At 44.0% G+C, this 14405-nt stretch overlaps 1 protein-coding gene across 3 annotated transcripts in view; it reads left to right on the forward strand.

The window, feature by feature from the left end:
- LOC142571521 (uncharacterized) overlaps window positions 1-14405 on the forward strand; it is a 102366-nt gene that overhangs the window by 67004 nt on the left and 20957 nt on the right. For all 3 annotated transcript variants that reach the window (XM_075679946.1, XM_075679947.1, XM_075679948.1), the window contains 3 exons: window positions 6486-6636; window positions 8694-8785; window positions 10904-10990. In XM_075679946.1, the coding sequence (XP_075536061.1) occupies window positions 6486-6636; window positions 8694-8785; window positions 10904-10990 (330 nt within the window). The remainder of the gene's footprint in view (window positions 1-6485; window positions 6637-8693; window positions 8786-10903; window positions 10991-14405) is intronic.

Consider the following 14405-nt stretch of genomic DNA (forward strand, 5'->3'; position numbering starts at 1 on the left):
CGAAAACTAATTGCCTTTGGTTGGCGATAAGATGAAGATTAGCGGAAGTTTGTCACATGTTTTGCTTTTTTGACGGGCACAGAACCCCACAGTTTTTTAGAGTGCGCACACCTATGCAGTTCAATTATGCTATGGACGTAGATATTAGTGTAAGACTAGCAATGTGTGAGACTTGCGAAATATTCTAGTGTGCACGTATTGTAAGCCTTCAACTATAACAATGCATCAAATTTTATTAGTTTATTTCCTTTTTTATTATTGTTATTCATGAATAAAGAGTACATATATACCAACTTAAAATACTTATTTCTCACTTTACGGTCACCCTAGAAAAATTTCGGTAAATTTTTTTCGAACTAAGTCCCTGAGATGAATTGGAATTTGCAATAAAAAAAATCGACCCTGGGCGGTCGCATGTGGCGAAAAAAATAGACCCTCAAAGGGTTCACATTTCCCGCAAGATGTTGGGGTGTTACATAGCATGAATTAAAATGTGAAACTTTTCTTTTTTGTGCAAAGACAAACATCAACAAAATTTCACTTTAAATAGTATTAGCACTGAATGAATCATGGCAAAGCTGCAGAGCTGGTAATTGTACAGTCTTTTTTGTTTGCTGCCTTTAAAGGGGTCCTAAACCACTGCTCCGACTTGGAGAAAAAACACTTTCCGCAGATATTATACATTGCTGTAAACATCTCAGACAAATATTGATGCCGTGCATGGCATGTGGAGCTTGCAAGTGAAGCATGGGTTCACTTTTTTTTTTTAACACTCACTTTTCAAATGAGGCATTCTCCTCACCTGTTTCGAAGCTGCCAGCAGTTTGCACATGTCGTCATACGCAAGATTCCCATAGACGGCTGCTATTGGCCAATAGCTGACATCAATCTAGAAGGATGTTGGGATCAATGCACTTTTTGCTATTGTCACTATATATTGTCTCTATATAAATGGGCTGAAGTAAGCGAAAATCTGCATTTCGAATTTTGATAAGAATTGTGTACTTCTGGAAGAAGCCGAGTATTTCCTGCTCATGCTCAGCCACTGCGTAGAAATTAAACTTCAGCAAGACTGCTTATCGGTGTCGTAACTGTAAGGTCTGGCTAATTTCAATTGATTTCAAAGACTTAGCCAGCCTTGAACCACGCTAAACTTAGGGCCAAACCACATGCACGCTTGCCAGCATGTGCTCGCGTCTGGCCACTCCTGGCTAAACGCCTTCTCATACATGCTTTGTTTTAAGATTTTGACAGCGCTTCAAAATGCGAAATTTGGCTGTGGCTACTATCCGTCAGTCAAGCTGGTGCAGGACAAAGCCGGTGTGTACCACATTAGCACGGCCTGACTGGAGCACATGAGTGCAAGTGTGCACTACAGCTTGTATGTCTTTGCTGCGGCTCACTGCACACACTCGCGTACACTGAGTGGTCTCTATGGGTGACCGTGGCTTCAGGCGCATGGCACTAACACCTGACTGGAACAGGTCGTCTGCTTCCCAAGCTGCCATCATGGTTGAAGCTCGTTACGTTAGGAACCCTTTCTAGGAAGTCAGCATTGTGGCATCCATTGCCTACTTGATGTGGGCGCTGCTGACATGCTCGCACAAGTGAACGTAAAGACGACAATTTGTTTGATTCTTGAAAGTTATGTGATTGCCGAGAGATAAGTGCAAAAGGAAATGTGCTCCTTCCCACTTCACTTAGTGCAAGAAAACACAGCCGCACATAGCTGTCTGGTACACTGTAGCACAGCAAAGGGAGGAGACACCGTGAACTCAACTGTAAATTCATAAGTAGACGCATAACCTCCGAATTGGGCGCATTGTATGCACCAAAATTTGAAGTAGGGACGTCTACGGGAACATTCAAAATCAAGTTTGAACTTTGCGCCATGCTGACGTTCAGTAGGCAGAGCATTGGGGGTATCGTCCTGCTCTGCCGTAGCCTTTGCATTGCAACGCGTTGAAGAAGGAGCTGGGGCACTGCAAAGGGGATCAAAGGCAATCCTTGATTTCCAATAACTCTACTTCTGCTCAATGCATTGAAGTTATTTTTGCTGCAAAGTATGTATTTCTAAAATAGTCTGTTTTAATTTCAAATGCATTTCTCATCATTGATAAACACTCTTTCACGACCCCTCTAAACAGCACCTAAAGAGACAGTGTGTGTATCTGTGGTGTGGCTTGGTGAGGCGTGGCTTGCATAGCCACGCCTGGAGAACCACAGAGACCAATCAGAGCTATGTTGCAGTCTGAGTGTCTCACTTGTGGGGGTTCCACTCTGCGTGTGGCTAGGGCTGAAGGCGAGCTCCGGATCTAGCCCCACGCAGTCGCTTCGTGGTACTCCCAACCCGTAGCGCGGGAATCGCGGCTACGCCGGGTTCGGACGAATAAGGCAACCAGCGGTGTCAACGGTAACAACGTTTATTGCTATTAGCAATAGCGAACACTCGCAGAGGGACGTCCTCTCAGTAAAAGTAGGAAAAGGCTTGCCTCGTTGTCTGGGTGGGTCAGACAAACGAGGTCACTCACGGGATGCGGCAGGTGCTGTCGTCCAGGCGGTCCAAGGTGTCGGCGTCCCAAGAGAGCGAGTCCCTCCCGGTAGCGCGCTTTTATGCCTTTTTACCTTTTTGCGAGGGGAAGTCCTCCTCGCCCGCCGGATACGTTTCCCTTTCCCGTGAGCCGCGCAGGAGAAGAGGAGTACGCGCGTCATCCGAGCGACGAAGAGAGGGAGGGCGCGTAGTGCCTCTCTCCCCTGTCTACGCCGGCACGACCCGTCGCCACGTGCGAACGGGTCGCCGCGGGTACGCGGGAGGAAATGGAGGCGAGTGCTCCCCACACACTATGGTGGAGGGCTTGTCACCGCGCCCTGCGGTGGCACTGGTATCAATGCTATGCACCAACGCGGTCTCAGAGATTGCAGAGGTCCTGCCGAGGAGCTGCATGTTAGGTCATGTGTCACCCTCGGCGAGCGTTAATGGCAGTGTTTTTTTTTCTTATTTTTAGTCTCAGTATCAAAAACAACTATTCCTGCAAGCTTTTTGTGATGCTCTTGCTCATATTTAAAATGGCATTTTTCGCGTGGAGACTCCTTTATATTTGCATTATCTTAACATAGGCTATTTATGTGGTTCACAATTTCATTGCAATTGGCCTTTAAGAGAAAGCTTTAGCTTGGTGGCTCCTATCTAAATACATGGGAAAGGAAAAGTAATTTTCCTCGGCAACAACTGCACCACTTTTGATGAGGTTCGTTGATCTTAAAATAAAAAGTTAAAATCTAGCGACTATTGATAGCGAATCCTTTATTTGTATCGTAAATTTTTAATAAAAATTGTTGAAAATAGAAAATCTTTGGAAAACAAAACTATGAAGTTTACAACTCTGTGACTCCACAATGAGAACCGATATCACAATTCTGTAAATGACATGTAATAGTACATCTAAAGCGGACAAAATCAATGTATTGAACATGGCTCTCAAATAAACAACTAATTTAGAGTATAAATTTTGCAAAACTCTTGGAAACAATGTAACAATGTAAACAATGTAATAAATTCATACATAACTTGTTCACTTTGGATGATCTAGCGGGTACAGTTTACGGAATTACAATATCTGTTGTTGGTGCAGGGCTACAAATTTGTAAGCTTCACCCTACTATATTTTTCACACCCATCAAATTTTGAAAATTCTAAAAAAAAAAAAATTCAGGACCTAAATCAAAATTCTACATCCACCAACAGTCACTGGAATGAGCTTTCTCTCTCAAATGCAACATATCTCAATAAAATAGATCCAGTGGGTATCTCAGAAAAGCATTTATGCATGTTAATGTATTTGAATAGGCAGCATCGGAGTTGGGCCCAAGCTAAAGCTTCCTCTTAAGATCTCTCTTCAGGAAAACTGACTTGTCTGTTTTGTCGACGTAAAACTACTGTGTAGTCTTGGGTATGTTAAACTAGTGCTGGCAACTGTACAAACTGCACTGAAACTTTGGTTTGGGCTAATCGCTTCATTATCTACATATTAGGCAGGGCGGCACGGAAAAACACGAACAAATAAGGGAGATGTAACCAGTAGAGGCTAAGGGAGATGTAACCGGTAGAGGCACTGACATCCAACTATATTTCAGAACGCCGAAACAGGCGTAGTGTAAATATACATCTATCTGACATGTGCCACCTAAATGTCAATAAAGCTGATAGGAAAAGGTTATCACAGCTATGGAAATACCTTATCTTAAACCAGAGGCTTGCAAGCTTTTCCATAGCTTGTCCATTGATACGAGGGCAAATCAGAAAGTCTTTGCCCCCCCCCCCCCCCCCTTTTCCCCTCCAAGTTATGGCTGTAAATGCAAAGTCAACATATCCATTCCCAGCAGTGGACCTTTCTTGGACTGGGCCCGGCCTTATCTGCCGATAGCTCTGCGGCACGGCACTTGCCAATCGAAATTCACGAAGTCTTGATTTGAGTGAATGGAAAAATGACAACACGATGCAAAGTAATGCAGAGCCAATCGCAGAATAAGTAAGGTGCCGGTCCAGTGTCAGGTGAGCGTCATGCGAGTTTGGGACCTTAGTTGCTTTCCACAATGAAGTGCTTTGCAATCCTGATGCAGTGTGCACTATGCACCTGCGTATCTAAAGGTGCAATGCACCATTTTAAATCTGCTTTTGGGTGTCAGATTTCTGTGATAAGTATGAGAAGAAATCTTGTAAAAAGTAACCTTCGTCTCCTCGCGTGTTCCAATGACGGATGTTCTCCTTATTGAGATGCGTATTGCTGTGTCTGGACTTGATAGTCCAAGCTGACAGATCCAAAGTGACAGCTCAAACTGTCACTTTGGACGCCATAATTTTTTATTATTGGTATTATTCCAGATTATTAGCCCTGAAGTGGTAACTGCAAGGAATATAATTTTGGCATAGAATTTGCAGCATGACATCGGTGCATCCACTCTATGTCATGATGTGAAAATGATGCTGTTTTCATGGCTGATGTGCATATTGTGCAGTGCTTGCTTGCACCAATAACTGTTAAGTGTAGCATATTTCAGCCAAAATTATCATATAGTCGTATTTCCTAAAATGTGCGCAATGACTCTGTGATATCACTCTGTAAATGTGCTGGTAATGCATTCTATCAGGTTGCAAGTTTATTGCTTTGTTGAAGAAAAAAACATGTTCCTGTCATGAAACACTGAAGTCATGAGGGGCTCATTGATGTGATATGAATACATGGCAGGCTACAGAGCGAGCTAATTTCACTACCGTAAAACCTCGTTAAACCGTACCCGCTTAAACAGTAGTTTCGTTTTAAAAGTAGTAAAGTCAAATCCCCGACTCAGCGGCCATTTAGCATAATGTGTTTTGTATCCACATAAGCTGTACCAGCTTATTGCGTACGTATCGGTTAACACGTAGTGTTTCCACTTTTTGTCGCGCAAACACGGCGGTGCGTCGTCTCCATCAGGCGGCCCGGCAGAACAAGCCTCAGAGATCAGAACAACGGCCTCCAAGCGTCCTGTGCACTTGTGCGTGAAGCCACATCGACATCAACATTATTTCAGCGCCGTGCCAGAGAGCGTTGTGGCATCGTGCAAACAAGGACTCGCGTCATGCCAAAGCTTGGATAAAGAAAGACACCGGGTGCTCAGCACAGAAGAAAAAATGGACATTGTTCATGCTATCGAACGTGGCACGAAGAAGTCGGCGCTGGCACGCGACAGGGATCTACTGTTGACTATGGTGTGTGGCATTTGGAAGGCAACGAAGTTGCTCGGCAGCGCTGCTGCGACCACGAAGAGATGTCAGCTACGAGGTTCGACTTTTTACCATCATCGCCTCTGTTGTTGCAGAAGTGTCGATTAGCGACAGTGATGAGGACGACACGGAAAGCGACAGCACGGGCGATTCAGGCCAGACAGAGGCAGCATCTGTGCGTTACGTCCTGCAATGAAAGAGGCGCTCTGCGACTTCTGCAGCGCTAGTGCCCACATGCAAGGAGAACATGCAACGCCAACGAGGAATCTGCCATGCGAGTGTTTGCCAAAAAGAGAAGAGGGTGCTGGCTGAAAAGCTGGCTCGCAGCTTCAGTAAGTTTGAGGCCGCTGTTGTCGCTGCTAGGCCACCGTGGCATCAAACGAAAATAACACTTTTCTTGCTGCGTGAAGTGAATAAATACTGCATGTTTTTCCCCTTTCATCGCATTCTCTCTGAGTTCCGTTTTTGACAGGTAAGTGGGCGATCTCATGCTATTTCGGTTGAGCAGTACTACCGTTTAGGAAATACTTTTTTCGAGCTTCGGCCAACTACGGTTTAACGAGGTTTCACTGTACAACTAATTTTTGTACCTGCAGGAAAATTCATGTTTTTGGGAAATATTCCACACTTGCCATCACATATGCAACATATGTTTTGTGTGGATCTCGGTCTTCTCTGCTTAGTTTTGTCCTATAATGAGGTCAAAATATCTGCTGCACAGCTGTACCACAAGGACAACACGGAGCTGATGACATCTGTAAGCAAGCTGAGGCGTTGTTACGAAGAAGCCAAGTACCTAGTAGTGCCCATCCTGGAGGACATTCTTGGGGAGCCGGTGCCATCGCACTTTAGCACTTACTCAGCCAACCACGGTGAGTAGGGGCACTTTGGCATTCTGCTCACTGCTCTCATGAGGAACAGCCCAGTTTTCATTCGAAAGAACACTGCTGTCATGTAGTCGGCTTCCAGTAATTTGACCTAGGCAAGGCCTGTGAAATTAGTTTGCACAGTTTAGAAGTTCGAATTAAGGGCACTTTAAAGGGACACTAAAGCGAAACAATAAATCAGTTTAGACTAATGAAACATTGCTTGAGAACCCTGCAGGCAGTCATTTAAAAAAAATTGTTTATTAGATGAGAAAATGAAGGTCCAAGTATCAGTATTTGAATTTTGCGCCGAAACCCCAGCGCCGGTACGTCAGCGTGACGTCAGGGATTCCAAAGTAAGTTTTCGTATTTGGGCGGTGTTGGCTGAATAAAGGTTCTCGAAACTTGCCATGTTTAATATTTGGTTCCTTTAAAACACAATGTAGTCAATCTGTACCGCTATATATAATGAGCAGGCCGTAGAAGATGCCATCAAAATCCAAGACGTCACAGCCCCCAGGTGCGGGAACCTAAGTAGGCATTGCCCCCCGTATTTCATTCTTGCGCTTTTTCTGGCTTAGAAAATGTGTTATTGTTGTAAGAGTGGTGTTTTTGGTGTTGTAGAACGGTAATTTACTGATGCAGAAGAAATCATTCTTCACTTTAGTGTCCCTTTAAAGTGTGGGCAAAAGACTATGTCGTGGAAAGACTTGCGAGGACAAAGACTATGTTCAAACCAAAATGTACTGTGAATCACCTTTAATGGAAGTTGACTGCATATGCATCATCTGTTGTTGTCATCTGCAACACATTTCCTCTCAGCTAGAGCGGTGCTGATAGCAATGTCCTGCCTATTGCTCATTTCTTCCTTTTCATTGTTTTCATAGAGTACCAAAATAATGTAGTTCAAAAATAATTGTAGCCTTTCAAGGTTGGCATCTGACATAAATTCCCAGTGTTGACTAAGAAGTGGTTGGCCCTAAGGAGAAGATGGGATGCGTTAAGTGCTACTTCCCTGTATGCTAGAAGATTGTAGGAGTGTGCATGCGTGTTCAAGCTTTCGCTTGGGAGTGACACTAGATCATGAACAGTCACCTAATGGCTGGCCTCTTTGGGCTGTCATGCGACTCTGTGACGTCATAAGCAGGGCATAATCGAGGATGCCTTGAAAGGTACAGTGAGCAATATTTTGTGTGAGAGCGTGAGCTTCCTGCTGCATACAGTGGAATAATATTTGGCTTGCATGGGCATGGCTGCATTGTCTGCAGGTCGATAACTTTTTCTTATTATGTTTGAAAAGTGTTGCAGCGCCCCATTATGTCGCTGGTTGATCTGGAGCAGGATTTTTTGCTCCACAGCAGCAAATGCGATTTCACCGGTCGATCTGGAGTGGGTTTGTGCTTTACCTGATCATTTCGGATCAACTCACTCCGCTCCAGATTGCTCCCACTTGCTCCGCTGCCAAGGTGCGGATTCACATAAAAATAGGACGAGAAACATGCATCACTTCAACCTGCTGCAGGATGCCAACTTTGATTGCCGTGGAAACATACAAAGTGGAAGTCCATTTGTGTGACATGTGTGCACAGGCTTCTGGTATGATCCACCCCAAAGCATCCTTCCTCTCTGCTGGCAGACTCTGATAGTGAAATCTGAGTGCTCGCTCCAGGATTTCTGCAGTTGCTCCAGATCGACCAGTGGAAAACACCATATCTTTTATACACTCACTGGGGCCATTGGACCATCATAATCCAGCATGAAATTAAGCTGCATTCTTGTGTTGCCATGTCAGAACTTCAAAATTTATTTTTGGCATTGTGAATGTGTACTATATTATCAGGTAGTGCCTACATGCTTTAAACTGTAAAATGTGAGGCAGTGCTATGTGCTTTCCTTGAGCATAACTATCTTAAGGTTGGCATGGCCGCAACTGTATACTTTTCCAATAATGTTTTTATTGTACAAGAAAATACTATCCTTGCAGTGTCGTGTTGCGTGGTTTCTTTCTTGTGCTTTTGTGCTATAATTGCTTTCTTTACTTTCCCTGTCTCGTGGTGTGAAAGAAAAACCTGCGGAGGAGGATGAGGAGGTGATCCGGTGCGTCTGCAACATCTTCAAGGATGAAGGCCTAATGATCCAGTGCGAGAAGTGCTTTGTAAGTGTGTTGCATTGTAGTTCAAGGTTCTGTAAGAAACCCTTGTGGTATTTTATTTTTTTATCTCCTCATTCAACTGTAAGGCTATGTCCAAAATAACATTTGTCCAAGTGAAGCTGAAATATGCCTAAAACATGCACTACTGATTTTCTTCGTACGAACATAAGTGTCATGTTGATTTCACTGACCCAACTAAGTGTGAATGACATTAATCTACGTAGTGTCTGAAAGTCAGGCTTGTTAGAAGTGTAAAGCATTGTTTCCCAAGATCTGCTACACTGCAACCCTTCAAATATTTAGACCAGTACACTGTAGTCTTTTAGTTCTACCTTCTGGATGATCATTTTCTTTTTTAGCAGCGCTATCATATGCACTGCTACTGTGGATAAGTTCTGACTCACCTGATTCATCCTTTGTGTATGTTTTTTGTTTCTCTCTCTCTCTCTTTCTTTTTTTTAATGTGCCTTTTCTTAATCGCCTAAGGCGCTCCTCGCAAACTTTGTAGGTACCCAGTTGATGAAAAATGTGGGCTGAAGGCAGTGCAATCTAACACAGCACTGTGTCTCAAAGCTTTAGCTGTTATGAAACAAGAAAATGAGAAACTGGCACATGATTCACGTGCCATATGTTTCAGAGAGCGACTTTCGCATGAGGGAAGCATGCTTGCAACTGTGGCCTGATTGGGCTGCCGTGCCAGAAGACGCAGGTTCGATCTCACCATGGGTCACACATTTCTTTATAGCGTTATAGGTAGACTTCATCGACTTTGAGGTATCTAACTGAAAACTAGAGGTGTGTTTAGCTTATGCGATCATGCCGCAATAACGAGTTTTACAAATAGCGCACCCAAGCATCTGTGAGCAGCCAAGGCCCCATGCTCTACTTATGTTCTTTTGTATTCCTTTTGTATTCTTTTGTACACCCGGAGGTCTGTGTCCCCTAACTTCGGCTGCACAAAATCTCAAACTTGTGTGCATGAAATCGCAAAAGCGATATGATGTATAGACACACCACTCTGATAATTTAGTGTGCAAGGTAGCCTGTGAGGCACGTGTTTGTGCACGCAGCTGTCAAGACATCGCAAGCATCGCAATCTAAGTGTGCACTTACTTAAAGAGTTTGTGGTTCCTAGCTCTGGCTTATTATTATTATTATTATTATTATTATTATTATTATGTTACATTTCTTTTTGCAATGGTGTAAGTAACACCTTTTGCTCAAGCCTTGCAGTTCTCAAGCCACGCTATACAGAGTTAACACTGAATTTATAGTTAGAATTATTACTGTCAAAACAGTGAATCAGCTGTCCTAGAAACAAATTCCTGGAGCAAGAAAAGAAAGGATGATTTCATTTTATCACATTTGGAAACTGCAGTAGAACTCTGCTGATATGTTTGAAACAAACCGCAGGAAGAAAATATAACGGCTGGCGAAATGTGACAGTGAGTAAGGCTCTGAATGGCTGCCACTACAGTTATTAGACATCTTGGCATTCGTATTGTGATTAAAGATGGCGTGCACGTGCATGTATCAAGGGACATGTACCATCTTCTGTGACAGTGATGCCTTTCCACACTTGATATCCTTTACCACAATATTTTGGGTCTGCTTCGCTGCATAACACAGTTTTATTGAGGCGAATTTGACTCTAGGGATCTAGCAAAAACCAGAATTGTGCCGAGACATGCTTATTGGGTGCTGACAATCGCATACTTCTATCATTTCGGGGCAGGGCCTGACATTCGTAATTGCGAGTTGCATTTATGGTTTAGCAACGTGCGAGAGCAAATTTGCCACTGCACCGCTAATTTTACACGACTGTTGTTATGTTCAAATGCAACGTAAGATGTGGGAACGTTTCAGAATGGTGATGTAGCAAATGGGAACATAATACATAATACTCAGTGGGCCTTTAGATCGGGACTGTGAGAACATGACAAAGCAGCCAGGAAAACGCAACAGTGAGGAACATGTAAATGGGTCCCACTGCATTATTTTTCTGTCCAGTGTGTCCCCTGCTATTGCTGTTGCCTTCATTCGATGTAACATATCTTTAGAAATGTAGTTGTGGAAGAGTGAATTTTTCCCCATCTCATCTTGCACATTCTTGCTTTCCAGGTCTGGCAGCACTGCGACTGTATGGGCGTAAACGGTGACATTGAGAACTACCTGTGCGAATTGTGCAATCCACGTGAAGTTTGTTTGGTAAGTTGAATTTGTCAGGGCTTATGCTGACGAGAATTCAGTCATATGTTATGGTTTTGTTTTTTACTTTTATGAATGTAATCAGCAATTTGTCCATAGCAGATTTTTCTGCTGTGCGATTTGACAGTATATAGAATACTTAAGCAACCCATTCAGTCGTAGAATAGCCAAATGTGCTGATCGTTTGGTCCATTCCTATTTTCATTTCGTTACAAACTGATTTGCAAGGTTATGTTATGCAGTAGGGTATGAGAACGAGCTAACTTGTGTTCTTTCTTGTTAAACTGCACCATATCAGACAAAGGAGATATAGACAAGGCATCACATTATAGGTTATGCGAAGGTGAAAATGGGTGTATTCAGATAGGATTGGCGCAGAATGCACAAATGATGAAGTGTGTGTTGCTGTCAATTTCTGCTTTTGGTAGATTGCACAATGGATTAAAGTCCTGAGTTATGCGACTCAGCGCGCTGCGGGCTGCTCCCACGTTGGGACAGTCAGGCCATGCCTGACCGCCGCATCGTGGGACCTCTGGACAGCCCATACTTGCACCCCGGCATCGGGGCTCTTGATAGCGGAGAGCCACTTGTCCTCATTGGTTTGTTCCATGCCTCGCAACGAAGGGCAATGCCAGAGCGTATGGTCTAGGCTAGTAAAGTCATTGCAGTGCCTGCATGAACTACTTTGCACAATGTTTGAAGTTTTGTTGTTATAATCAATGTTTGGTTTCTAAATTCAGCATTTTTCTTGAAGAAAGTAAACATTGGAAGGAATTCACCACGCTTTTAAGTGTTGCCTACTGCAAGCTTGATTCCATCCATCAGTGCTGAAGTGCTTGTTTGTCTCCTGGACGTCCTGGACCCCAGGACCCCGCCTCTGAATCCACTAGTGGACTGATTGTACTCCAGTTGTTCTGACTCGCTTGATTATTTGGACTTTCTTGCTGCCTTGCTGCATGCTTTGTGGGGCCAAACAGGTAACAACTAAAAATCATGGGCAATGTATTTATGGTAGTCGGATTTAGAAAAACACTTTTGGCTGCTATGTTAGAGCTATGTGAGCACTTGTATGACATTGAGCGTGCCAGTTGTTGCCATAGCGTCAGTTGTCCCAGCCAGAAGTCGACAAAGATAGAGCCAGAAGTAGTTGAACATTCAATTTTGAAGCGAATAGTGCTTCGTTCAAATGATTCAATTTCTTGAATATTTGATTTTTCGATTATTGGTGCCTTCGTTGAATGACCCGGTTGTGGTCATTGCCTTGACAGTTGCAGCATTCTCATGGCACGCAATCTTTATCACTATAAGGTTCGACCAGGTTGACGATACCGATCGAAACAATTAATGCTACGCGAACAGAAGGAATTACAACAGCAGTGCATGTGAAAAGCATGTAAGCATGTGTGAAGATTGGGCCAATTAGCCACCAGAAGGCACACTGATTGCACCGAGTACATGAGTTCAGTATTCACATATGTAGATTCGCGCGGAGCTTTCTACCCACATGCGGGCACACAGATGAACTTGGCATGCATGCTCACAGTAGTTGCCAGCAGGTTGATCATGGACTAGAACGCCACTTCAGCAGTGTCAATCTAACCTGTAAGCGTGGTCTCGTGACTGATCACTGATGAGCTAGCTGTAGGAACATATTAGTGACAAGCTTTCCGCAATGGTTTGTGGCTCGTTATCACATCAGTCGGCGGTGAATTTTCATCACGACCACATTATTGGCCACACTAGCCTATAGGCCCAATCAAAGCTGTGTTGTCAGGTGTCAAAGACTAAAGTTACGGTTACCGAATAAATGCACATCTATTCACAACAGTCACGCGCAACCCTCAGAAAACCAACAAACCACTTCGCCAACAAGTGGAATAGCAGTTGCATGTTCATGGCTGGCACCTTTGCAAAACTGAAAATACCATATGGTGACCCCTTATTCTTAAAACCGTTCATAGGCTCACAACAAACTCTTTTCGTAGCTTTGAGCGACCCATTAGAAGACTAGCTTTGGATTTACATGGTGGGCGTGAAGATATCGTGTGACATAGGACTGGCCCTGGCTGCAGACGCATTTACACAGAGGGCACATGGATGCGGACGTGAAGGGGGTACTTCGTGCGAACTTGCCATGGGCCTCCTTATTATCTCTTTACTGTTAGCACCAACTACGGTTGATGCGTATGCTGCCGATGACCACGAAGAGCAGTGCCGAGTGACATGATGCGCATTCGCCGCTTTTCTCTGCCATGCTGATAGGCCTTAACGAGCTGATGATAACACACAAAGACCACCTGCCATAAAGATGGTAAAACCCACCTGTTTTCTTGAAGGAAACTGGAAAGCAATACTTTCTAAACATTAGAACATTGCCATTAAGCACAGTATCATCATCATAATCATCATCAACAACCTGGCTACGCCCACTGCAGGGCACAGGCCTCCCCCATACTTCTCCAACTACCCCGGTCATGTGCTAATTGTGGCCATGTTATTCCTGCAAACTGCTCCATCTCATCCGCCCACCTAAATTTCTGCCGCCCCTTGCTACGCTTCCCTTGCCTTGGAATCCAGTCCGTAACTGTTAATGACCATCGGTTATCTTCCCTCCTCATTTACATGTTCTGTCCATGCCCATTCCTTTTTCTTGATTTCAACTAAGATGTCATTACCTCGTGTTTGTTCCCTCACCGAATCTGCTCTTTTCTTATCCCTTAACGTTACACCCATCAATCTTCTTTCCATAGCTCGTTGTGTCATCCTCAATTTAAGTAGTACCCTTTCCGTAAGCCTACAGGTTTCGTCCCCGTACGTGAGTACTGGTAAGACACAGCTGTTATACACTTTTCTCTTGAGGGACAATGGCAACCTACTGTTCATGACCTGAGAACGCCAGCCAAACGCACCCCAGCCCATTTTTATTCTTTTGATTATTTCAGTCTCATGTTCCAGATCCACGGTCACTACCTGCCCTAAGTAGATGTATTTCCTTACCACTTCCAGTGCCTCGCTACCTGTCATAAACTGCTGCTCTCTTCCGAGACTGTTAAACATTACTTTAGTTTTCTGCACATTATTGTTTAGACCCACCCTTCCGCTTTGCCTGTCCAGGTCAGTGAGCGTGCATTGCAATTGGTCCCCTGAGTTATTAAGCAATGCAATATCATCAGCGAATCGCAAATTACTGATGTATTCTCCATCGACTCTTATACCCAATTCTTCCCAATCCAAGTCTCTGAATTCCTCCTGTAAACATGCTGTGAATAGCATTGGAGAGATCGTATCTCCCAGCCTGACGCCCTTCTTTATTGGGATTTTGTTGCTTTCTTTATGGAGGACTGCGATGGCTGTGGAGTTGCTATAGATATCTTTCAGTATATTTACATACGGCTCGTCTACACCCTGATTCCGT

Source organism: Dermacentor variabilis, chromosome 2 (assembly GCF_050947875.1).
Source record: "Dermacentor variabilis isolate Ectoservices chromosome 2, ASM5094787v1, whole genome shotgun sequence".
In the NCBI taxonomy this organism is placed as follows: Eukaryota; Metazoa; Arthropoda; class Arachnida; order Ixodida; family Ixodidae; genus Dermacentor; species Dermacentor variabilis.